Source organism: Chaetomium fimeti, assembly GCF_033439085.1.
Source record: "Chaetomium fimeti strain CBS 168.71 chromosome Unknown B0H64scaffold_1, whole genome shotgun sequence".
NCBI lineage: Eukaryota > Fungi > Ascomycota > Sordariomycetes > Sordariales > Chaetomiaceae > Chaetomium > Chaetomium fimeti.
The window spans coordinates 3487150-3508527 of NW_026944329.1; the positions used below are offsets into that span (position 1 = coordinate 3487150).

General features: G+C 58.3%; 7 protein-coding genes across 7 annotated transcripts; 2 read left to right on the forward strand and 5 right to left on the reverse strand.

Moving 5' to 3' along the window:
- Positions 1 to 213: 213 nt before the first annotated feature.
- B0H64DRAFT_438034 (WLM domain-containing protein) lies at positions 214 to 1233 on the reverse strand (the record flags this gene model as incomplete). The annotated part of the gene is made up of 1 exon (XM_062806309.1): positions 214 to 1233. The coding sequence occupies one exon, from the start codon at positions 1231 to 1233 to the stop codon at positions 214 to 216; it is 1020 nt and encodes a 339-aa protein (XP_062664422.1).
- Positions 1234 to 2808: 1575 nt separating this feature from the next.
- On the forward strand, positions 2809 to 4482 carry B0H64DRAFT_26632 (aspartic peptidase domain-containing protein). The gene is made up of 3 exons (XM_062800001.1): positions 2809 to 3272; positions 3341 to 3826; positions 3912 to 4482. Exons 1-3 carry the CDS (start codon positions 2924 to 2926, stop codon positions 4451 to 4453), a joined length of 1377 nt encoding a protein of 458 aa, XP_062664423.1. The 5' UTR covers positions 2809 to 2923; the 3' UTR covers positions 4454 to 4482.
- A 1-nt stretch (position 4483) lies between these two features.
- Positions 4484 to 6694, reverse strand: B0H64DRAFT_26618 (Aldehyde/histidinol dehydrogenase). Its single transcript, XM_062800000.1, has 2 exons — positions 5876 to 6694; positions 4484 to 5821 (listed from the first exon to the last, which is right to left on the reverse strand). The coding sequence occupies exons 1-2, from the start codon at positions 6349 to 6351 to the stop codon at positions 4840 to 4842; spliced, it is 1458 nt and encodes a 485-aa protein (XP_062664424.1). The 5' UTR covers positions 6352 to 6694; the 3' UTR covers positions 4484 to 4839.
- Positions 6695 to 7739: 1045 nt separating this feature from the next.
- Positions 7740 to 9193, forward strand: B0H64DRAFT_438037 (uncharacterized protein; the record flags this gene model as incomplete). Its single annotated transcript, XM_062806310.1, has 3 exons — positions 7740 to 8130; positions 8245 to 8456; positions 8510 to 9193. The coding sequence occupies 3 exons, from the start codon at positions 7740 to 7742 to the stop codon at positions 9191 to 9193; spliced, it is 1287 nt and encodes a 428-aa protein (XP_062664425.1).
- A 1176-nt stretch (positions 9194 to 10369) lies between these two features.
- Positions 10370 to 12881, reverse strand: B0H64DRAFT_438038 (uncharacterized protein; the record flags this gene model as incomplete). The annotated part of the gene is made up of 2 exons (XM_062806311.1): positions 10370 to 11965; positions 12024 to 12881. The coding sequence occupies 2 exons, from the start codon at positions 12879 to 12881 to the stop codon at positions 10370 to 10372; spliced, it is 2454 nt and encodes an 817-aa protein (XP_062664426.1).
- A 3512-nt stretch (positions 12882 to 16393) lies between these two features.
- B0H64DRAFT_438039 (P-loop containing nucleoside triphosphate hydrolase protein) lies at positions 16394 to 19211 on the reverse strand (the record flags this gene model as incomplete). Its single annotated transcript, XM_062806312.1, has 7 exons — positions 16394 to 16487; positions 16545 to 16605; positions 16751 to 16910; positions 17079 to 18158; positions 18214 to 18445; positions 18534 to 18999; positions 19112 to 19211. The coding sequence occupies 7 exons, from the start codon at positions 19209 to 19211 to the stop codon at positions 16394 to 16396; spliced, it is 2193 nt and encodes a 730-aa protein (XP_062664427.1).
- A 187-nt stretch (positions 19212 to 19398) lies between these two features.
- Positions 19399 to 21227, reverse strand: B0H64DRAFT_382181 (uncharacterized protein). Its single transcript, XM_062802847.1, has 3 exons — positions 20824 to 21227; positions 20028 to 20451; positions 19399 to 19949 (listed from the first exon to the last, which is right to left on the reverse strand). Exons 1-3 carry the CDS (start codon positions 20929 to 20931, stop codon positions 19612 to 19614), a joined length of 870 nt encoding a protein of 289 aa, XP_062664428.1. The 5' UTR covers positions 20932 to 21227; the 3' UTR covers positions 19399 to 19611.
- Positions 21228 to 21378: the final 151 nt, after the last annotated feature.

The following is a 21378-nucleotide window of genomic DNA, read 5'->3' on the forward strand; positions in this document are numbered from 1 at the left end:
CCGCGAGCGGGCAGTCTAGGAGTTGAGATAGCCTTCTCGGTTCATCAGCCCAAGGTCAGGGTCAGGTGTGTTTACTTTCAAGTACTTGTATCTTGCTTGCAACTCCTCGCTGTAAGGCTTTCGATTACAGTATACCTACCGGCGTGAGGAGCGCGCGGCGCCACACGCATCACAAGATGACCCGACGTTATGCAGAGTGCACATGGGACAGGTTCAGTAAGTTTTGAGCTGTGGTGGCGGCCTCTTGGTGCGAAAATTCTCCAAAAGATCGTCGCTAAATCCATCGAAGGGGTCCCGCCCGGTGGTACTAGGAATGCGTTTGGGGGTAGGAAAGGGGTCTAGGGAGGCGGCAAACGTGTCTCTAGAAGGGACAAGCGCGTTTCTGGAGGCGCTAAAAGTGTCCCTCGAAGCGGAAAGGAGATCCTGTGAGGGAAGGAAACTGCTGCTACCGCCAACTCGGCGGCTGCTGCCAGGGCCGTAGCCCCCGCGCGAGTCCCTGGTCAAAAGATCCCACAGTGCCTTCAAGGCGGCTGCGTCTTTCGCGCTGCTTTCTTCGGCCCATGTCTTGAATTTTTCCTTAGTCCACCTCTCCATTAGTGTCTGGAGCTCGCGCCCCAACTTTCCGCCGTTGTGGCAGTCAATGTCAGCGGTGCTGGCCCCTCGCGAGATGGACTGGCTGAAGGAGTTGCGAAAGCTGGGCGCGAGTAAGGAGTCGGGAAGAGTGGATGGCGCAGCGCCGCTTCGGTTGCCACTTGGAAACCCGGGCCCGCGAGGTTCAAGTGCGCCGTAAGATGGCAAGTCCTCGCTCCCTGGTCCGCCGCCTGGTCGACCTATACCCAGTGCAACTTTGCCTGTGTATCCACTCCGCAACAAGCGATCGAACTCTAGGCGAAGGCTGTCCCACATATCGTAGAAGATGTCGTCATGGCCCCAGCACTGCATATGAGACAGTTCATGCAGCATGGTGTTCACCATCTTGTCGAGGGGGAGAAACTCGTTGCGGTCCCTGGGCTCCCGGAGACGGACGAGGATCTGTTCACGGTTGAGGTTTTCGCCTAGCAGTACTTCATCCTCGGGATACATCTCGGAAAGCATCCCGAGCTTCCACCCATGGGCCCGCATGATAGGCTTTACAAGTGAAGCGATCGTCGTCAGATGCCATAGAGCCTCCTCATGACGGGGCAAGTTGAGATGGGTATAGTAACCAATGAGCTTCTCGGAGGATTGCGACATGGTGCCTTTACTGCTGTTCTTGTATCTATCTGTGTTGCGTTGACAGAGATGGGCTGCAGCACTTACTGTGTGTATACACGTTTGGAAGTTCGCTGGCGTAATGATATACATAGGTAGGTATATATATATTATTGGTGTCAAAGGTGATAGATGCGTAGTCAAGTCTCGGTTGAAAATAGCCCAAGTCGAAAACACGCGCCGCAGTGTGGAATAAAGAAGGCCGTCCTCAAAGGCGGACTTCAAAGGTGGCCCTGAAAGGCGGAGAACAGCCGAGGAAAGGCTTGAAAGAGGTCAGTGTAATCTGTAGTTAGATAACAGCCCTGACCTGGCAGCTGCCCACGGCTGACGCACAATCGGCAGTGCAGAACAAAACATTTTCATCCGAGATCAAAACCGATCAAAAATCTGCGGTCACAAGATGAAGGTCGACCACCGCGGGATGCCCGTGTCGTCCAACACTTTTCTCCGGGCTCCGGGCGGCCTCGGCAGCTCCGGACCCGCATGAGCCCGGGTGATCCGGACCCGCCGGCCCCGGAAGTGGAGGGTGGTTATCGAATCGACGACCAAAAAAAGGTTGATCCTGCCAAGTCTGCAAAAGAACGGGATGAGATCATCGTTGCGTACCGAGGAAAAGATGCAAGGATGCCAAGCCAGCCAGAAGCTTGTCCTGGAAAGGTGGCTGTTTCAAGCTGGAAGCGTCCGACGGTGTGGTTGGTCGAGCACGTTGAGCAAAAGTCGACGAATTCTCCCAATGAGCGGCCTCCGACCAACCCAGTCGAACATTCCTGGCGGTTGCAGGGGATCAAGCGGCGACCAGGAACATTTCCCTCCACCACTGGGGACCCTGAATCAGACCACAATCGGAAAGCTGCATTTGCATGCTTGCCACCACAGCGTGCACAGGAGTGACAGGTTGCTCAGCTGCCACAACAGCGTTTGCGCATCTGCAGGGTCCACTCCCTTCGTGAACCCACTGCAGGAAGTTGCGAAATTGGGATGACCAGGCACAGCCCAACCCGCTCCACTTTACACGTTTCGAACCGTTGGCGATCACCGAGAAAGCCACTCGAGCCACTTTTGTTTCAACGAACGAGCCAAGATGGCTCTCCCCACACTCCGGCTGGGCGTCGGAGCCGGCGCGGTGACCAAGGAATGTTTGGATGCCAAGGGCCGGGGTTGACCCCCGTCTGACTGCGAAGAAGGGAGTGAGAGGATGGGAGTGGTGTGGCTCTGTGCCAGTGTGATCAGGCTGTCCCTCGTCAGTCCCCAGTGAGTGGTGGTGCTGTCATAGTTAGTGTGGGTGCTGCCGTCTGCTGTGCTGCCATGGACAAACTCCAGACCGAACCGATCGGCGTGGGACTTCCATCCCCCCCTGAGTTGGGGTCCATTCCATGAATGCCATTTCCAGGAAATGCGATATGAACCGCATGAAGAAGATTGCTAGCGAACCCGCTCGCATCCACTCCTTCTCATTCCCATCATTCCAACACAGGCTGGGGCCCTAACCACCATTCATTCTTTACAAGACCGCGTCTTTCTTTACTGCTCGTCTGCGAGTAGGAGTTGGTCTCTCTCACCACCATCACTCTCTTTTTTTTTTAACTACCGGTAACCGACTTCATTCCTTCGTTTCTTACCGAGTTCTCTCCTGGTTGGGTCACTCTTCACAACAACAACAATAACAACAATCATGAAATTCGCCGCCTTCGCCTTCGCGGCATCTCTGGTCGCTGCCGCGCCCCGGGTCGTCCAGGTTCACCCTTCCGACATCCGGCCCCGCCGCATCGGAGGATCCAAGTTCAAGCTGCCGCAGATTCACAATGACATGTTCCGGCAGCACGGCAGAGGGCCCAGGGCTCTCGCCAAGGTCTACGAGAAGTACGACATTGAGCTGCCCACCGACCTGATGGACGTCGTGCAAAAGATCCTCAGCGAGCTCGGCATCAAGCAGACTCTCAAGCCCGTCACCGCCGGCCACAAGCCCCATGGCAGCAAGAACAACAACGGGGCGCCGTACACGAACGAGACGGATGATCAAGGTGCGTCATGAATGCGTTCCCCCACACTACCCAAGGTCCTCAACGCACACTCACTCACACTTGCACAGGCGAGGTCTCTGCCACCCCGCAGCTCTACGACGTCGAGTATCTGGCCCCGGTCGAGATCGGCACGCCGCCGCAGACGCTGATGCTCAACTTCGACACGGGCTCGTCCGACCTGTGGGTGTTCAGCTCCGAGACGCCCAGCAAGCAGCAGGGCGGCCAGAAGCTGTACCAGATCGAGGAGAGCAGCACGGCCACCAGGCTGTCCAACCACAGCTGGTCGATCCACTACGGCGACGGCAGCCACTCGTCCGGCAACGTGTACCTCGACACCGTCAGCGTCGGCGGCGTCAACGTGTTCCAGCAGGCCGTCGAGTCGGCCACCTACGTGTCGTCGTCCTTCGTCGGCGACGCCGCCTCCTCGGGCCTGCTCGGCCTCGGCTTCGACTCCCTCAACACCGTCACGCCCAAGAAGCAGAAGACCTTCATCTCCAACGCGCTGGAATCGCTCGAGATGGGCCTGTTCACCGCCAACCTGAAGAAGGCCGAACGTAAGCCCCCTTTCCATTTCCTTTTCCCTCCCCTCCCCAACCCAACCCAACCCCCCCAAACCAATAACAAACAAACAAACCACAGCGGGCAACTACAACTTCGGCTTCATCGACGAGACCGAGTTCACCGGCCCGCTCACCTTCATCGACGTCAACTCGACCGACGGGCACTGGCAGTTCGAGGCGTCGGGCTTCTCCATCCACGCGGCCAACTCGACCGGCGACGACATGGCGTCCATGTTCGTGCCCGTCAGCCACGCCGCCATCGCCGACACGGGCACCACCCTGCTCATGCTGCCCGCCGCCGTCGCCCAGGCCTACTACCTGCAGGTCGCCGGCGCCCGCACCGCCGCCGAGGTCGGCGGCTGGGTGTTCCCCTGCGACGCGTCGCTGCCCGACCTGACGCTGCACATCGGCGCGTACAAGGCGGTGATTCCGGGCGAGCTGATGGTGTTCGCGCCGGTGGATACCGATGATTTGGATACCGCGACGGTCTGCTATGGGGGGATCCAGAGCTCGAGCGGCATGCCGTTTGCGATTTATGGCGATGTCTTCTTCAAGGCGCAGTTTACCGTCTTCGATGTCGAGGCGGGCAAGCTGGGGTTTGCGCCTAAGCCGGAGCTTTGAAAGGGGGGTCGTTTTTTTAACGAGAAATTAGAGGGAGGGGGGGGAGGTTTTATGTTCTGGTGTGTGTATATTTTTCGGGGTTCATACTAGGGGTTTTTCTGAAGTCTGCGGGCGGCGCAGTTGGTAGATAGGGGAAACGGTAGACGGACATAGCTCCTCCTCAAGTATACCCTGGATTTTCGCTTCTAACGTATGTGCCCCTGCCTTTGCATGTCTCGGGTCTGACCACCCGGTTGTGCCACTTTGCGATGTGATATGTATTGATATTCAAACAAATCTGCTAGTAAACCAGGGGTATGTACCCTTACCCATACCGGTGTTGCGACAGATGGCAGCAAAAACAAATGGTATCATGATATTATACACCGACACCCGAAAGTTGACTACTACAGCTTGAACGTGATGGTCTTCGTCCTGACCCATTCCGACAGGCCCAGCGCAGCATTGAACCGTCCATACCCCGAGGCCTTGGCACCGCCGTGGGGCAGGGCGCTCTCGTCGTGGACCGACATGCTGTTGATGTGGACGGCGCCCGTCTCGATCTCCTTGGCGAAGCGCAGGCCGCGCCGGAGGTCCTCGGTGAAGACGGCCGACGAGAGGCCGTACTCGGTGTCGTTGGCGATCCGCAGCGCCTCCTCCTCCGTCTCGATCTCGTACAGCGCCACGGTCGGCCCGAAGCTCTCTGTCTTGTAGATGTCCATGTCGGTCTTGACGCCCGTGACGACGACGGGCCGCATGCGCGTCGGGGTCGACTCCTGGGCGTTGACGTCCCCGTATAGCAGGGAGGCCCCCTTGGCGAGGGCGTCCTCGATCAGCTTCTTGTTCTTGGCGACGCCGGCGCTGTTGATCAGCACGGGGGCGTCGTGCGCGCCGCCGAAGATGTGGTCGATGGCTCCGGCCAGCTTGGCCTCGAAGGCGGCCCGGACGCTCTTGTGCACGAGGATGCGCTCGGTGGACATGCAAATCTGGCCCGAGTTCAGGAATGAGCCCAGCGCGCACTGCACGGCGGCGTTGTCCAGGTCGGCGTCCTCCCACACGATGGCCGGCGCCTTGCCGCCCAGCTCGAGGAGCACCGGCTTGAGGTGCTCGCCGGCTAGCCGGCCGATGATGCGGCCGACCACGGTGCTGCCGGTGAAGTTGATCTTTTTGATCCGGGGGTCGGCGATCAGCATCTGCGTGATGGCGGCCGCCTGGGCGGGCTCGTGGAAGAGCAAGTTCAGCACGCCGTCCGGCAGGCCGGCCTCGTGGAAGACGGAGCAGAGACCCCACATAGTCCGCGGGCACAACTCGGACCCCTTGAGGATAGCCGTGTTGCCAGCGGCGATGGGGTACAATACTGAGCGGACACCGAGGATGTAGGGGGCATTCCTGGCCGGGTTAGCTGTGACGCACTCTTTCTACTCGGCAATCAAGGTAGCCTACCAAGGGGCAATCGCAAGGACGACGCCAAAGGGCTCAGTGACAACCATGGCGCCCGTGTCCGGACTGTGGGGGGTGGGCAAGCTGCCATCCAGAGTAGCCAGCCTGCCGGCCACGTCGAGGATGAGCTCCTTTGCCGCTGTCACGTTGAAGTCGGCCCACTGGCGCGGGCAGCCCGTCTCGGCCATCATATACCCCCCAAGCTCCTCCTGCCTCCTCGCCATGATCTCGGCGGCCTTGAGGAAGATGTCACGGCGCCCCCCTGGCAGAGCCTTCTTCCAAGTCCGGAAGGCATTCGCGCCTGCGTCGAGGGCGGCTTCAACATCGGCCGCGTTCGCGCCGGCGGACTCATGGGCCACCTCGCCGGTTGCGGGTGACACAACCTTGAACCTCTGCTCCGGGTTGACGTGGACTTCCTTGCCGTTGATGAAGAAGGGGACCGGGGAGCCCTCGGGCGGAGCAGTGGCGGATGTAGACATGGTGGAGGGAGATGTTTGGTGGAGAGAGGTATCTGGTGGCGAGATCCGGGACGTGAAATGGAGTAATCTGTAGTTTATAAGAGGGCGAGGTGCTATGGTGGGAGTAAGTTGGAGTTTAAAGGGAAAAAGCAAGTCCGCCGCTGCTTAACAAGCCCGAGCGAAGGTGGGGTAAGTCCCTCCCCGCCGTCGCCCGGGGGTCGAAATCTTGGGATCAGACCCCGATCGGCAAGTGGGGATCCGGAGCAGTCCCGAGATGCAATGCCGGCGCTTTTTGTTGTCGAGGGTGGATCCAGTTGGGGCGACTTGGGGCCGTCAAACCATTCCCAACCCCCCTCACACCCAACCCAAGCTCGGATTTGACTCGAAACAACCGGGTTGCTCCGTAACACACGGGGATTTGTAATGCTTGGAAAACTCGTCCACTCTGCTGGAGCTGTGGATAAGTGCACCTATTTATTTCCCGAACCGGACAACCGCCGCTGGCGGGTATCGGGACCCCGGTCTCGATGCTCTAAATTGGCTAGATGAGTGAGTGAGTGATTGTGTGTTCCTCGTTCGGCTTGGTAATTCTGTGCTTGGAACTCCACGTGTCGACCGACATCCGCTTGATAATCGTCCTTGGGGTTTGCTTCGGAGGCATCCCTGACTACGGATGCGGGGTTCGGCGAGCGTGTGGAGATCTGGGGATGCGGAGAGAAGCTCGGCATCTGTTGGTAGGTCGGGGACCGGCGGAGCAAGTCGATGAAGCTATCACGCCCGTTCAAGCGGGCTGCCGTGGATGCTGGGAGCTTCGTGTGGATTGTCGGGATGCACAAAGGGCTGTGGAAGCGCGATTAAATAAGCTTCTAGGTGTTGCCGCCATCTTGACCAGAGGTTTACAGGTATCGTATTGGAGATCAGAGGTAGCGACCGAGGAAAAAAGAAAAAGGATGAGCCGAATTGTTGTTGGAAATACGCCGGGTACAGTACCTGACGAGACTCCTCAGATGGGAGTCCATTTAAGACCCAGTACGGAAGGTGGTACTTGGTACCTACCTAGCTCAGCACTTCGGCAGGCCGATGGCGGCTCCAGCCTAAGGTCCGTCTTCTCAGATAAAGTGGGTAGGAAGGTAGGAACCTAGGAAAGAGCTACCTAGGCACCTATAGGCCACTACAATTTGTACAGCAAGCAGGCAAGGTAGGCGCGAGCTTAGGTACTCTCTCTGGTCGAGGCCTTCCAAGTTAGAAATTCTCGTTTGTTCGTCGAAGGCAGAGTATGTGTACCTTCGTACCTGATATCTGACATTATAGCTTCCACATCTCACCGATGCGCCGCGTCTGAAACTGTTATCGGAACCTCATTGTATACTAACCGATTCAAAAACTTGCCCCCCTTCCCTCAGAGCAACATGGCCAGTGACTCGGACATGGCCAATGACATGCTGCGCGAACTGTTCCCAGGCGCCTCCACGGTAGAGACCAGGCCCATCTGCGACCCTTCGTCCGACGGTGGGGAAGGCACCGCTAGTGATCGTGTTGGGGAACTCGAAAAACAACTCGCCACCCTCACAAGGTTCCACAGCTGTCTTTTATACGCCGTTGCCATGGCTCGTATGGCCGTGTTCGCCGTCGACAATAACCAGGGGATTACGATGGCGGGAGGAGCGAGCAGCCTGGCTCGCCACCCTTCAAATACTGGCAGCAGCGACTCTACACCGTACATCGGAGAGAACGTATACAACGCCTTCAGGCGGCTGATCTCGGGACCTGCCGACAAACGAATACCCCCGTTCTTCGGATGTCTCGATGCTGTCATAAACGGCCAATGCCCAGAAACTCTTCAGGATTGCGAGATTGGCACGTCGTCTTTTCCCAACATATATCAGTAACATCCAATCCATTAACACAAGTCAGATGGCCGCCAATATCGAGCACATTTCGGAGTGCCTCGTGAAACTCCGGGCCCTGGCGGCCACACCAAAGGCACCGGTCCCGATTGTGCTATGGGCTATGTCATCGACACGACGCCGTTCAGGGGCCAGACCCAGCCGAGTCGTAACGACAATGACGGCTACACGGCGGTAGACGAATGTGCCGCTGGGCTAGGGGATCAAGCTCTGAACGCTGTAGGTTATTTGTTAGTACATGTTGGAAATACTAGGAACGTTAACGCTAGTAGACGGTCCGTCTGCTGCAGACTCAAGTTGCCAGTGTCGTCAGCGTGGCTGAACGGCTTTTGGCTGACAAGCAGTTGGCCCAATGGAAACTCCAAGAGCAAATCCAGGGGCTCGCGGACGCCCTTTTGACCCTCGTTCGTTACACTTCGGACCTCCCCAGCGCCAGGCCCATCAATATACAATTCTCCGTGCCGAGCGTCATCAAAGAAATATTCGAGGCACTCCAACCCCTCGCTGAGAACAAGGGACTGCTTTTCCGATTTGACATCGCAGATGATGTCAGCATTGGTTTTGAAGTTATGGGAAACCCGGGTCACTTACAACGGCTCCTGAGCAGTTTACTGAGGAATATCATCAAAGCCACATGTGTAGGCGATATCCGCCTCTTGGTATCCAAGGAGCAAGGCGACTCGGGAAGTACGATCCTCAGATTTGTCATCACAGACACGGCGAGAATCGGCGGAGCATCTTCTCCGGCTGGCCCCTTGGGGACGATGGAATGGGCCTGCGTCCAACACGAGCTCGGCCTTTGCAAGGCCATGGTGGAGGCCATGAATGGGCGCATGTCCTTTAATTCAGCAGCAGGGACCGGCACCACAACCATCATTCGGATCCCCTTCAACTTGCCAGCCAGCAAGGCATGTCCTCCTCGATTTGCCACTCCACCGTACAGCCCCTTTTTATGAGTACTCTGTGACGCCCCGGCGAGGGAGCGGACACTGCAGGTTTCCCTGGCACAGGTGGCCACTGAACCCGACGAGTAATGGTACCGTTGTGGGAGCTGGGGTGATACTATGCCCCCCAGAGAAGCCTTGGTAAATTCGACCCTAGAAAGGGGCGCTGGGGTGGGAAGAGATTGGCTTATGTATGTGCTGAAGGGGGAGAATGTCGGTGACCGGGTTGGCTTTACTAGCAATTCTAGATCCGGCTCTCGGATAGTGTATTAACGTTGTTGTGGCCCAGGCCAAACTTAACATACGGGCTGAGTGGATGGCTAACAGGGTATAAGACAAGTACTACGTTGGTTGCATGTTCATGCGTTCCTTCGGTTACTTTTCATGGGGGCCGGAGCTCGGACCAAAATCCGGTTCAAGAAAGAAGGGGAAAATAATATAAACGACCTAGTGGATAGACAGATAGAGGAAGAGTAAGGAGAACAAGGGAAGAGGGAGAGGGGATCGAAGGGGGAGAATAAAACATCATATCTTGCCTTCTTTTCCAGCCGTATACTGTCTTTGGGAATTGTCTAGCCCGAGTTTAAATGTCAACACATGGATCTCTCTTACACACATAACACAAATTAACATAACGGTCAAACGACATCGATATGAATGACACCAACAATAAATGGTATTGATCGCTCAGAAAACTCGCTATGCTAGAAGACGGTAACCACCCAACGAAAAAAAAGCCCAAGCGAGGGAAGGAACCCTGAAATCGGCCTGGAAATGCTCAGGAGGGTATCTAGTATACACTGATTAACTACAACAGAAAAAAAAGGTAAAGAAAGCCAGTGGCCAGTAGCTCAGAAAAAAAGGCCAAGAGAGTCATAAAACTAAGCATTACATGTGTCGCTATGCGGAATCGAAGAAACAGCCACTGCCGTGACGATGGATGCAAGTCAATGTTGCCGAGTGAATGCGTAGATCGGGGGAATGGGAATCGAGGTACCCGTGGGAATCGGCCGTAACACATGCCGTGAGAAAGGTGAGGCCGTTTAAGTGCCGTGTGCGTCGTGGGGAATGCGTGGGACCCGGCCGTAAGGAGCAAACAAACCATCCGCACCTAGGGGGGGGTTTCGTGGCCCCCTTTATCCATCTCCGCGGAACACCCCTCCCTTCAATAACGGCAAGCGGTTAGTCTCATACCCTCGTCCGCTTGCCCTTCCCCAGCGTAAGCTGACTCAAGCTCAGCGTCCTCGCCGCCTTCCTCCTCTTCCGGGCGTCCTCATCTCCACCCTCATCGTCGTCCTCGGGCCTGAGCTCCTCACCAAAGGCGCCATATCCCACCATCGGCGTCTGTCCCTCCCTCGGCGTCTGGAAATCGTCCTCCGTGACCTCGCCCTCGTCCAGATCCGCCCGCTTGGTCTGCTTTTTAGCAGTAGCAGCCCGCGCCTCGGGCGCGTCGCCATCGTCGTCATCGTCGTCCGTCTCAAATACCGAGAGCTGTTCCCGCGGGATCAGCGGGGGCGGCGGGGCGAGCAGCGAGGTGGCCATCTTAGGCGTCAGCGGCAGCGACAGTGCTGACCCGCTGCCGCCGGGACCCGCCGACGTCGACGGAGCCGGTGTCAGCGTCAGGCGCTCCTGCGACCGCGACTCGGACGGCCCGCGCACCATGGCGAACATGGTGGTGGACAGCGTGTTGAGGCGCTCCGACAGCTTCTTGACCTGGGCCTCGAGCGCCTGGCGGGCGGCTCGCTCGGCGTCGAGGTCGGTGCGGAGTTTGGCGATGACTTCGTCCCGGAGAGGGTCGTGGCCGGGCTCGCGGCCGAGCGTGGGGAGGCTTGCGGCGCCGCGGACAGTGGAGGTCGATATAGGGCGGTTCGGGGGGTTGGCTGTTGCAGCCTTGGCCTTGGATGCCGGGTACGGGGGTGGCTGGAGGGACGATGTATAAGTTTGGTAATCGCCGAGGGAGACTTGGGATTGTGTGTCGGTCTCGAGCGATCGACGAGAGCTGCTGGGGCGGACCATGTCCTTGCGGTCAACCACTCGCTTAACGCCCGGGACTGTGTGGCATAACTTGTCGACCGCGCGCTCCAGATGTAGCGTGCGAGACTCGAGGCCCCCCAGACGCATATCCATGTCCGCTGCGTGCGTGATCTTCATCCCAAGCATCTCCTTGGACAGAAGGCCGAAGTTGAACGGCTGGGGAGGGGTCCTGGGAGGTCTCTCGACCGCGGGGCTTTCGGGAGCGCTGATGTCTACCATGCCGGTGTCGTCGACATCGTCATGCGCATTCGATGACAAGGGCGACATGAATCCCGGGTTATACGACTCGCGCCAATAGCGTATCTCATCACTCCGCCGGCGGCCAGCGCGCTGAAGTCCGGCAAGACCCTGCAAGCCGGAAAGGCTCCGGGACCGCCGCCGAAGACCACCGCCACTATCGCTCGTAATGGCGCGGCCAATCTCGGTGGGATCATCGGGGTCCGCCCGGCCGCCAGCCCGGCTGGCGCGGCCTTGGGCACTGGCCGGGCGTGGTGATAGGCCGGCCCCCCATTCTCGGTTGAATAGATGAGGCCTCAGCAAGGCGTGGCCACCCATGGTCGCAGCCCGCTTGCGGATTGCAGCGCTCGACGAAGCCGGGTCACCCTGCAGAGAGTTGCGCGCACTCTCGATGGCCATGATGTCGTCGGGACCAACGGAATGGGACCGGAGTGGTCGGTCAAACTCGCTCATGGGGAGCGAGGCCGACCGCTTCGGGGACCTCTGGTTTGATCGGCTAAGCGCCGTGGGGTCCTAGGTTTGGTGTTAGTCAGGCACGCACATGTCCGCATGTTGGAATATGGACACTCACGCTTCGATGCTGTACGGATCCTAGGGGCCTGGATTCACGTCTAGACTCCCTAGGAGCATCCTGGTTTCCATTGGGGGCTTTCTTTTTGCCCCGGCCGAACAACCTTCCCAACGCGGACCGCAAAGTGGACTTCTTCCGGTGCGGAGAATCTTTGCTCTGAGTGGTCTGCTTGCTGGGGGCATCGCTGATCATGGAATATCTGACAGTACTGAGTACAGGGTTTGTGGCTCTCCTTGCGGGTGGTGAAGACGGCGAGGACGAGGCGGCTGGCGGGGAGGTCTTTTGGGGTGAGACCCGGTTAGGGGGTGATCGCGAGGCCGGGCGTGAAGCGGGGCGTGATTCCGGGCGCCCGGCGGGCGTGTTGGGGCCGCTCGGCGGCGCTGGTGGCGGGGTGGACGGCGGCTCCGGAATGACATCCTGTGCTAAGTCCGTGCGACTGCCCCCTGAGCCGCCACTGACTGAAGGCGGTTCGGGGATTGGTGAAAGAGCCTGTGGTTTCTCCTGGTCGCCTCCAGGTCCGGTCCCGCTATCGGGGCTAGATTCGAGCTCGCGGGGCTGCTGATCCTGCTGGTCTCCAAGCTCAGGTGCCTCTGAACCCTCGACGGGCTCTTCTGGTGATGACTCGGGACCGTCGGTGGTTGGCAGAGGGGCCGCAACCCCAGTCCCCGACTGGCGAATTGGGAACTCGTCATCTGTTTTTATCGACGCCTTGGCCGACCCCGGATTCCGGATCGGGAACTCGTCTTCATCCGGACTCGTGGGTATCGGGATCGGAGCCGAGATGGTGCCCCGGATTGACTTGTGCCGGGTCTTGGCACGGCCGGCGGTGGAGCCGGATTTCCCAAAAATACTCGGCATGGCGGCTGGTGTAGGCTGTCGGTCCGTGACAGACAGCAACAGGGTTATGGGAAGAGAAGAAGGCGGATGTGGGCGGGTGGAGGTGACTGATAAGGCTGTCGTCTACTCCTGGCCATCTGCGCACAACCAACCAACCGTCGGGGTCAAGCAGACCGGGTCGACGCCTTGCTCTTTGGTGCGTCCTGCGTGGATGAGGTCGGTGGGGGACAATGAACCTATAATAACTTCTTTGACGTTCCACCGTTACAAAGTCCGCATTGCCAGCGATGCGGTCCCTTTCCCGGTGCCCGGAGCGTGTTGGTCCCTGTCAAAGTGGCGTTGGTGGGAGACCCCCTCGTCAAAGAAGGAAACTGGTTGTGAGATGTGGTGGGACGGAGAGTGGCGGCTTATGGAAAGAATGGATCCGGTCAGTTTATGGACGACAAGTGGACGGAGAGCTCAGCAGCACGGCACACCCTGGACCGCTGCATCAGGTATCATGCTGGACTCTGGCGAAGGGTTGGTCGACGCGAAGACGCGGGACTCAAACCAGCAGCACCAAGAGGTAAACAGCACACAAGATCGCGGGACCGGCTCCGCGAGGGGAGAAAGCAGCACCAATGGTGGATATTAATGTCCAACATGCTGCGCCGACGAGGCCCCCGGGGGCCCCAAGCTTGCGATGCAGGTGCAAGGATGGACACGACTGATGCGACGGTGATGGGAGAGGGGCATGAGGGGTGCGTTTGGGGTCGCAGGGTGGGGAAGGGGGCGTGAGGCTTGCCTCTCTCGGGGCTTCAGTTCCTTGAATGCGAGTCTGTGCGTCCGTGCCTGCGTCCGGGGGGGGGGCATCTGGAGGAGAAGAGCCTCACTTGATTCATCCAATGCGGGCTGTGTTGTCTTGCAAATAGCCCGGGATGCTGTTTAGCGAGTGCCCGAGGCCGAGCTCGCGAAGTGGCCCTGCCGATGGAATCTTAGGGTGTAGTCTTCGTAGTGTTCTTCTGTGTGCTGTGATGATACGGGGCGGCTGCAAGCAGTCTGCCCCTCTCTCGCCTGCCTGCTCGACGCAATATTCTTTGAAAAGAACAACTTGGAGTAGTGTCTCGGGCGCATGCCTGCAGCTGCACCTTGGCGGAGCTGCATTGGTTCGAAGGGGCTGTCTCGGACGGTGAGCAGCCCGCAGTAGGCTGAATGCCACGCACGCCCAGGACAGACAGGATAACTCGTGGATGGCAACAGATGACGGGAAAGCCTTGCCGAGAATCGACAAAAAGCCTTGGAGCCCACTTCACCCCCGCGCCGCCGTTGGCAAGCGTTGACTTGCCTCTAAATTGCAGAGCCTCTCAGGTCTGAGGAGGCAACCTCGCGCATTGTTGAATCTCTTTCTGATGCAGCCTGTGCCGCTCCTGTTCATGCTCTCGCTTGTAATTGTAGCTTTGCTTGGTCGCCGGGACGGGCAGAGCAAAAGTGCCTGATGAACACCATTTGGGAGCTTCTCGGGAAGAAGTGGAAGAAAGTGGCCAGTGCTGGAAAAGGAAGCCAACTGCGGGCCTAATTTAGCGCATCGCATCGCGTGGCCCCGATTGAGTCGAGACCCCTGATGCTTGTCGACACCATCCCTGTTGGGAATTGCATCCCTTTTGGCCGGGAGTGTCTTGACGAGGGTTCGGTGTCACGAATGGAACAAGGAGAATTTTGTTTGTCTGTTGTGAACTTGAACATGCCGACACAGTACACAGGAGGCCCGTGTATTACTGTGGAAGGAAACGGGTCGGTTTATCGTACGATCATCCATCCCATGGAGGCATTCGTTCCTACCCCAGGCGTGGGATGTCCCTTCCTCCCACGGAGTTCGGGATCAGATGGACAGCAGAGCCTTTCTGGAAGGCACTCGGTGGGGGCAGTCAATATCCAGCTCGCACAAAGTGGACCAGATCACTATGGACCTTGTCAAGCGAGTTTGATCCACGCCGCGGGACCCGACAAACCGCGAGCGTCCCCGGGCCATCTTATCATCGAGGGGTGCGTTTTATGATCTGCCCGGTGGTCCAAACTCTTGATATCTGGGAGCCGGGCACACTCCAGAGTCCACCAGCCGCCGCACCACCGGAGCCCCCAACCGTGCGTGCCATCCGGTTGTTTCTCGTGATGTCGCCGCCTCAAAGATGCAGCTCTCTGCCCTAAACGACACGAGACGCGCACCTTCGTTGCAACCTCCTTGATACGTTGTCTCCGCCGTCTGCATGCGTGCGCATGCTTATGTACAACAGGCAGAAGGCCTTGCCAACCAGGTTGGCGAGCGCTCAACTAGCCGCGAGACTGCATGCGTTGCTGCACTGAACTCTGGCGCGCAAAAAATATGACACGGCGCATCAGCCAATACCGGCTCGAGGACCACCCTTCAAGCGCGGCTGTTTAAACGGCATGCAGGATGCGCTCGCGTCTTTGCACAGATTCGGCAGGAAACAGTCCGCCGGACAGTGACGCCGAAACCAGCAGCGTTGAGAGAAATTCCTGGTCAACGAGCCGGAGTGCACGGTCATTTCGCATTTCGTTTGTCTGAAGGACAGGGCATGACGAGGCCGATGAGACACTGCCATCGATTTGACAAACCCCTGGACGTGGCACGGCGCCCGAGCCCTGGAGGCCACAAGACACCTCGCAGCGTGTCACAACATTGCAGTTGGTCGTAGATATGAAACTTCGGGCAAGTGCTAGCGAGATGCCGTCAAGTAAAAACACGAAGCGAGCTTAGCATGGATGAGCAGTTTGGTGCAACCAGTGCTCGCAGGATTGCTTTTGGTAGGTTGCGGTTGAGTCGGATCGCGGGCAGCTCTCGGCCAGAAAAGGGGCGAGAGGTTGAACGAGGAAGCCAACCCCGCCCTTGCACGCCTTGGCAATCTCGTCAGTGCTGTCTCCGCAGACAGGGAAGGTGAAACATACAAGGGCCAGGGTGCCCGGAAAAGCCCCATTCGTCAACTTAATCCACTCATTCCCAACCTCAACGGTCGATATGGAAGGGACGAAAGAGACCAGACGACGAACACACACAAAAAAGCAAAAGCCTCTTGAAAACGGTCGGTTTTGTCAGCAGATTACTGTACCCGGCCGCATATTCTTAGATCTGTTTCATCAATCGACTGCAGCAACCATTGGCGATGCGCGAACCTGAACCTGCTGTCCGTGCATTTTCATTTTCGTCTGGACCACCCTCGACCCCCAGATCCCCGCGGGGGAACGCCACCACCACATCCCCACGCCAACGGGGAACTCTGCAGAGCAACCTATCCGAGCAATTACAGCAAAGAGCAAATTCTCCGATCTCTCAACCGGAAGCGAGACAACAGCGGAACCAACGGAACCACCGGAACCACCTCGCATATGATTGATTCGAATGGAGACCCCTGACCGGATCATTTTGTCTCCTCCTTCCATCGGAGCTTCTAGATCGATTCCGCACATGCGGCCCGGATCCGATGCATAAATATCAAAGGCCGAGACTTTTATCCCGAGATGCCGGCGCTCCGCTCCGTTTATGCATCTTGGGCAAGTGATGCCAGATCCGGGTACCGGAGATCGGCATTTTCTTCTAGAAAGTCCATCCAGTCCTTCAAGAACTTGCTGCCCCTGTAGATTCAAGTCAGCCACGAATTGTCTCAAACAACGAGATCCGGGGCAACTTACTTTTTCACCGTCTCAGAGTCTCCGATGACGGTCAACGAACGCTTTGGCCGTGTCATCGCCACTGTGATGATTGCATTAACACTCATCCCTTGCCATCGTAGCTGTGGCATGCACTAATAGAATGGGAAGGGATGCGGCCGAGAAACATTATCCGCGGCAAGCCCCAACCATGAATGTACGCCCACCGGATTGGAGTATCAACTCACCATTCAACCGGCGCTTCTCACCCAAGAAGCCGACCTCGCCGTCCGCGTTGCTCCGGACAAGGCTGACAATAACAGCCTCCTTCTCCCGACCCTGGAAGCCATCGACGCTGCCGAGCTCGATTCCGGGGAAGCTCTCTTTTAACGGCGCAAGGACCGCGAGCTAGGTTCATCCCAGGTTTTGTCAGCCGCCTGATCATGCGCGTCAATGCTTCCCGCCGCATGGCATGAGCGTCATCCCGCAAGGCATCCACCCACTCATGGCTGCGGCGATCATGCGAGTACATATACGTAGGGAGCATCAAAATAAAGGGTAGGGATTGCCACGCACCTGTGCATTGTACGGCGTCACCACCGCGATGTCCTCGGGCTTCACCCCGGCATCCACCAAACTCCGCACGTGCTGCCTCACCAGCGCCGCCTCCATCTCGTTGCTCTTGCTGTCCCCGTAGAGGCTGCTCTTGGTGAGCTTCTTGCTTCCGCCGCCGGCGTCCTGGTCGTCTTCGTTCTTCTCCAAAAAGTCACCGCCCTGCGTGTCGATGAAGATGACTGGCTCGGTCGTGTCATCCGTGTCGTCCACCTCGTAGGGCAGGTCCTTTAGCAGCCTCGCCTTGACGGCCTCCGCGGCGATGAGTTTCCCTTCGTAGAGCTCGTCGGACGGGAACCGCATGATATTCTCGTGCATGCGGTACTGGGTCGTGAGCATGCGCTTGATGGATGGACCGTGGAGTTTCAGGAGGCGGTCGAAGAGCGTCGTCTCCAGCGTAGCCCCTTTTACCACACCCTCGGTGCCAGCAGCAGCGTCCTTCCCCTTCTTGCTGCCGCCCTTGCCCTTCAAATTCAGCGATTTGATCGTCGGCGGCAGCTGCAAGTGGTCCCCCGCGCAGATGGCCTTGCTCGCCGCCAGCAGCGGCACCCAGCACTGGGCCTCGAGCGCCTGGCTGGCCTCGTCGATGATAACAACATCAAACTGCTCGCCGCGCAGCTGGAACCCGCCCGCGCCGTGCAGCGTCGCCAGCACGACCTTGCTGCCGGCGACCAGGCTGCTGACGCAGCGGCGCTCGCGCTCGCGGTACTCCTTGCGCAGCTCCTTGAGGTCGGCGTAGATGGCGCGGCGCTCGCGGCCGTTGCGCGTCTTGCGGATCGACGCCTGCTTGGCGTCCATCTCGGCCCGCACGTCCTTGACGATGGCGCCGGCCTCGGACGTGCGCGTGAGCACGTCGAGCGAGTGGTTGAGCACCGACGGCAGGAGCCGTGCCGGGTGCCCGAGGCGGATCAGGGGGACTTTATGTGGTGCGAGTCGCTCCACGATGTTGTCGACTGATATGTTGGACGGGCCGCAGACGAGCACGCGGAGGTTGCGCTTGAGGAGTTGGAGGATGAGTTCGATGAGGGTGTGCGTCTTGCCGGTCTGCGTCGTATTAGTATCCCCGGCGTTGTCGACTCTCAGAGGGGCTGGGACTCACTCCCGGTGGTCCATGGATCAACCCGATCTCCCTCGACGCCAGCGCGAACCGGATGGCATCCTTCTGGCTATCATTCAGCGTCGGATCAACCCACTCAATCTCCCCAACCTCCTCATCCTGCGTCAAATCCGCCGGAACCGGTGACGGCGACGACAGCCCAAACAACACCCTAACAAAAGCCGAATACTCCCTCTCCTCCATCTTAGCGAGTCTCTCCATAGTAGCATTCATCCTATTCCACCGTCAGCCTCCCCCATATCGCCGCCCATTCCCCCACATCACCCTCCCACCTTCCCCCTAGGATAAAACCCAAAACTCACCTCCGAAAAGTAACATCATCCGCCACCTTGACAATCCACACCCTCTTCTCCCCGACCACCCCCGCCAACAACCCCTCCCCCTCCTCCTTCCCACCCGCACCACCACCACCACTCCCACTCCCATCCCTCTCCTCCACCGCCACACCCACCACCGCCCTCCCCACCCTGGTAACAACCCCCTTCACCCCCCCACCCGCCTCCTTACCCACCACCGTCTTCTTCTTCCCCACCCCACCACCAGCAGGCTGCTCGGCCACGAGCACGATGTCCCCGACGCGGATGCCATGCTCCGGCAGATCGGCGGTAGCACCACCAGCAGAAGAAGAAGATGAGGAAGAAGAAGAAGAAGCGGTGGCTGGGTCGGGCCCGAGTTCCAGGACGGTCTTGCCGCCGAGGCCGGTGCGCTGGGCGGCGACGGTGAGGTTGGTCAGCGCGACGCCGGCGCGTTGGAGGGCGGTGGGGGAGTCTGGTTGGGGTGGTTAGTTGGTTTGGTCTTCTATGTATGGGGTGGTGGGTGTTTGTGTGTTTTGTTTGTTTTTTGGGGTGGGGAGGGAAGAGATGGAAAGGGGGAGACATACGGAGGGAGACGAGGGCGGATGACTCGGCGATTTCGGCTGCGAGTTCGGAGGCGAGGAGGGAGATTTGGGTTTGGGCGAATTCTTGGACGTTGACGGCCATCTTTGGGGGGTACGCTATTATAGGTTGTGTTGTCTTTTGGTGGTTGCTGTGTTGATGGTGGGGTGAACGAAGGTGTGGGTTTGAGGTGAGTTCGGTGTTGAGGTGAGTGGGACAAACAGCACTTGTAGTTGAGGTGAGGTGCATTTGAGCATTTGGCAAAAAAGCACAAACTGGGACTTTTCAACACTTCAACTATGACGATATCCATTCCTAATCGGCTGATCTTCGGGCTCGTTTATTCATACAAAAGCTGTCATGCATCACTGGTATATTGACAACTCGGTTCATCCTCGCCATTCACGTTCGACCCGAAATTCTTTCCACCTCGGACACCCCAGGTTAACCCCCCCTGATACCGTCCCAAATTTGTGACAAATATAACCGCTCGAGTCCAGCCACATCACCTCGGGCCACTCTGCACGGTAAGAATGACAATCAGCGAGGCCAGCGTCACGGTAAACGCTATCAAGGCCACCAGCATGATGGTCCCCCTACTGGCGGGGAATTTGCCCTTGATCACCCAGTGCTGGCCTGACAGGTACCTGTTATACCCGAGCAGCAAGATCAATATACTGACCCCCAAGAAGGCCGTTCCGAGCGGCTTGCCTAGGTGGCGGAGAGTCTCGGCTTGTCTGCTGTCATCGGCTAGCGACGTGTTGAGACGAAATAGCTGCGTTATAGCGATTCCGATCGAGGCGAACGCTAGGGACGTCCGGAGCCAGGCGAGGAACGTTCGTTCTGGATCACAAACAACAACCCGTTAGCTTTGCTTCAGTTTATCCCGTTTTGGGGACGCAGCCGCAGAAAACAACGTACCCAGCGCCAGATGGTCCCGCGCAACACTGCCCTTATTCTCGAGCTCGACGCTCTTGAAGTAGCGTAGCGTGCGCTTCCATCCAGGCTCCTCCCGCTCCGCCCTTGGCCGTTCCCGCGGCGCACCATCACCACCGTCCCGTCCGGGGGGTTGCGGCGATAGCTGCCCTGGGTACTGCGCCGACGACTTCCTGCTCAGCGCCGATCTCCTACGGGCGGGGCTCGTCTCGACCGTGCTCTGGTAGTTGAGGGTCCGCTGCCGCTCCGGCTGGGAAGTCACTACGTTGTGGCCATTGCCGTTGAGTTCTGGTAGGGTACCCGAGCCGCAGGGGTCGCTGGCTCTGCGCGAGCGGCCGAGTAGGGGTTGGAGCTTGGGACTCGCGTTGGGGGAGTCGGGATCGAGGGACTCGGCTCGTTCGCGGGCGCCCTTTGGGGGGGGGTTTTGAATGTCAGCTTCTTGTCTCAAAGTGAGCACGTGCGGCGTGGGGGTGGAGGTTGGGGTGCATCATCGGCAAAGGATGTTGTACGAACAGTGACATTGAAGATGCGATTCGCCGAGGGACCGAAGATCGCAGCGGCAATTCGAGACATGCTGGCCACACTCGGGCTTGATGGTGGTTTGGATTGTGTACCGGTGCACGGGATGGATCTTGTCGACACGCGCCAACGAGAGAGAAAGTGTGGGGAAAGATGGACAGAATCCCTGACGGAAGCAAGGTCCCAAGACACTGATGCTCTGGGCACGGTGGTCCGGCTTTCCAGTGACAGTTGATAAGACTCAATAGACAACAAAACTAACCTCGAGAATGTCCTGGATGCGGTCCTTGGAAGACTTGCGCCTCGTCAATTGCAATGTCGCAGACCGGGAGAGAGGGGCGGGCGAGGCCGCATTTGTGGCGATGGACATGGTCGGATTTATTTGAGTTGGTTGGTGCTGCCGCGCAGGCTTCACAATCAACTAGGAAACCGCAGAGGATGCGAGGGACGGTATGGTACGGCGACGGCGGTATCAGTGGCGTCAGCCCGCCGAGAGATTGCGAGCCTTGTACAATGTACGGAAGGAGAGAGAATGCATCATGGGTTCCGGGTTGCTGGGCTCAATCTTGGCTTCGAACTTGCGCCAAGTTATCGAGATAAAGACGCCTTTTGGCACTGCACGTCATAGCTTTTCCTCCTTCCACTGGCGAGTGGACCCGATACCTGGTGGCTTCAACAGGGAGTTGATTGGCCAATTGAGACTGACACCACCGGGCACCTTCGGCACTGCGAAGCGTGTAACTAATCTGTACCGCGATCCTCTGCACCGGGTTTCTCGCCGTTAGGTAAGACGGGTATAAATATTGCATGTGAGACA

Excerpts from the sequence above, each read along its gene's own strand:
- B0H64DRAFT_26632 (XM_062800001.1), top strand. The coding sequence starts at position 2,924 with ATGAAATTCGCCGCCTTCGCCTTCGCGGCATCTCTGGTCGCTGCCGCG. Across the intron at positions 3,273-3,340 it reads GAACGAGACGGATGATCAAG|GCGAGGTCTCTGCCACCCCG; the intron begins GTGCGTCATGAA and ends ACACTTGCACAG. Across the intron at positions 3,827-3,911 it reads CAACCTGAAGAAGGCCGAAC|CGGGCAACTACAACTTCGGC; the intron begins GTAAGCCCCCTT and ends AACAAACCACAG.
- B0H64DRAFT_26618 (XM_062800000.1), bottom strand. The coding sequence starts at position 6,351 with ATGTCTACATCCGCCACTGCTCCGCCCGAGGGCTCCCCGGTCCCCTTC. Across the intron at positions 5,822-5,875 it reads GTCCTTGCGATTGCCCCTTG|GAATGCCCCCTACATCCTCG; the intron begins GTAGGCTACCTT and ends TAACCCGGCCAG.
- B0H64DRAFT_382181 (XM_062802847.1), bottom strand. The coding sequence starts at position 20,931 with ATGTCCATCGCCACAAATGCGGCCTCGCCCGCCCCTCTCTCCCGGTCT. Across the intron at positions 20,452-20,823 it reads GCATCCAGGACATTCTCGAG|GGCGCCCGCGAACGAGCCGA; the intron begins GTTAGTTTTGTT and ends CCCCCCCCAAAG. Across the intron at positions 19,950-20,027 it reads GCGGGACCATCTGGCGCTGG|AACGAACGTTCCTCGCCTGG; the intron begins GTACGTTGTTTT and ends TTTGTGATCCAG.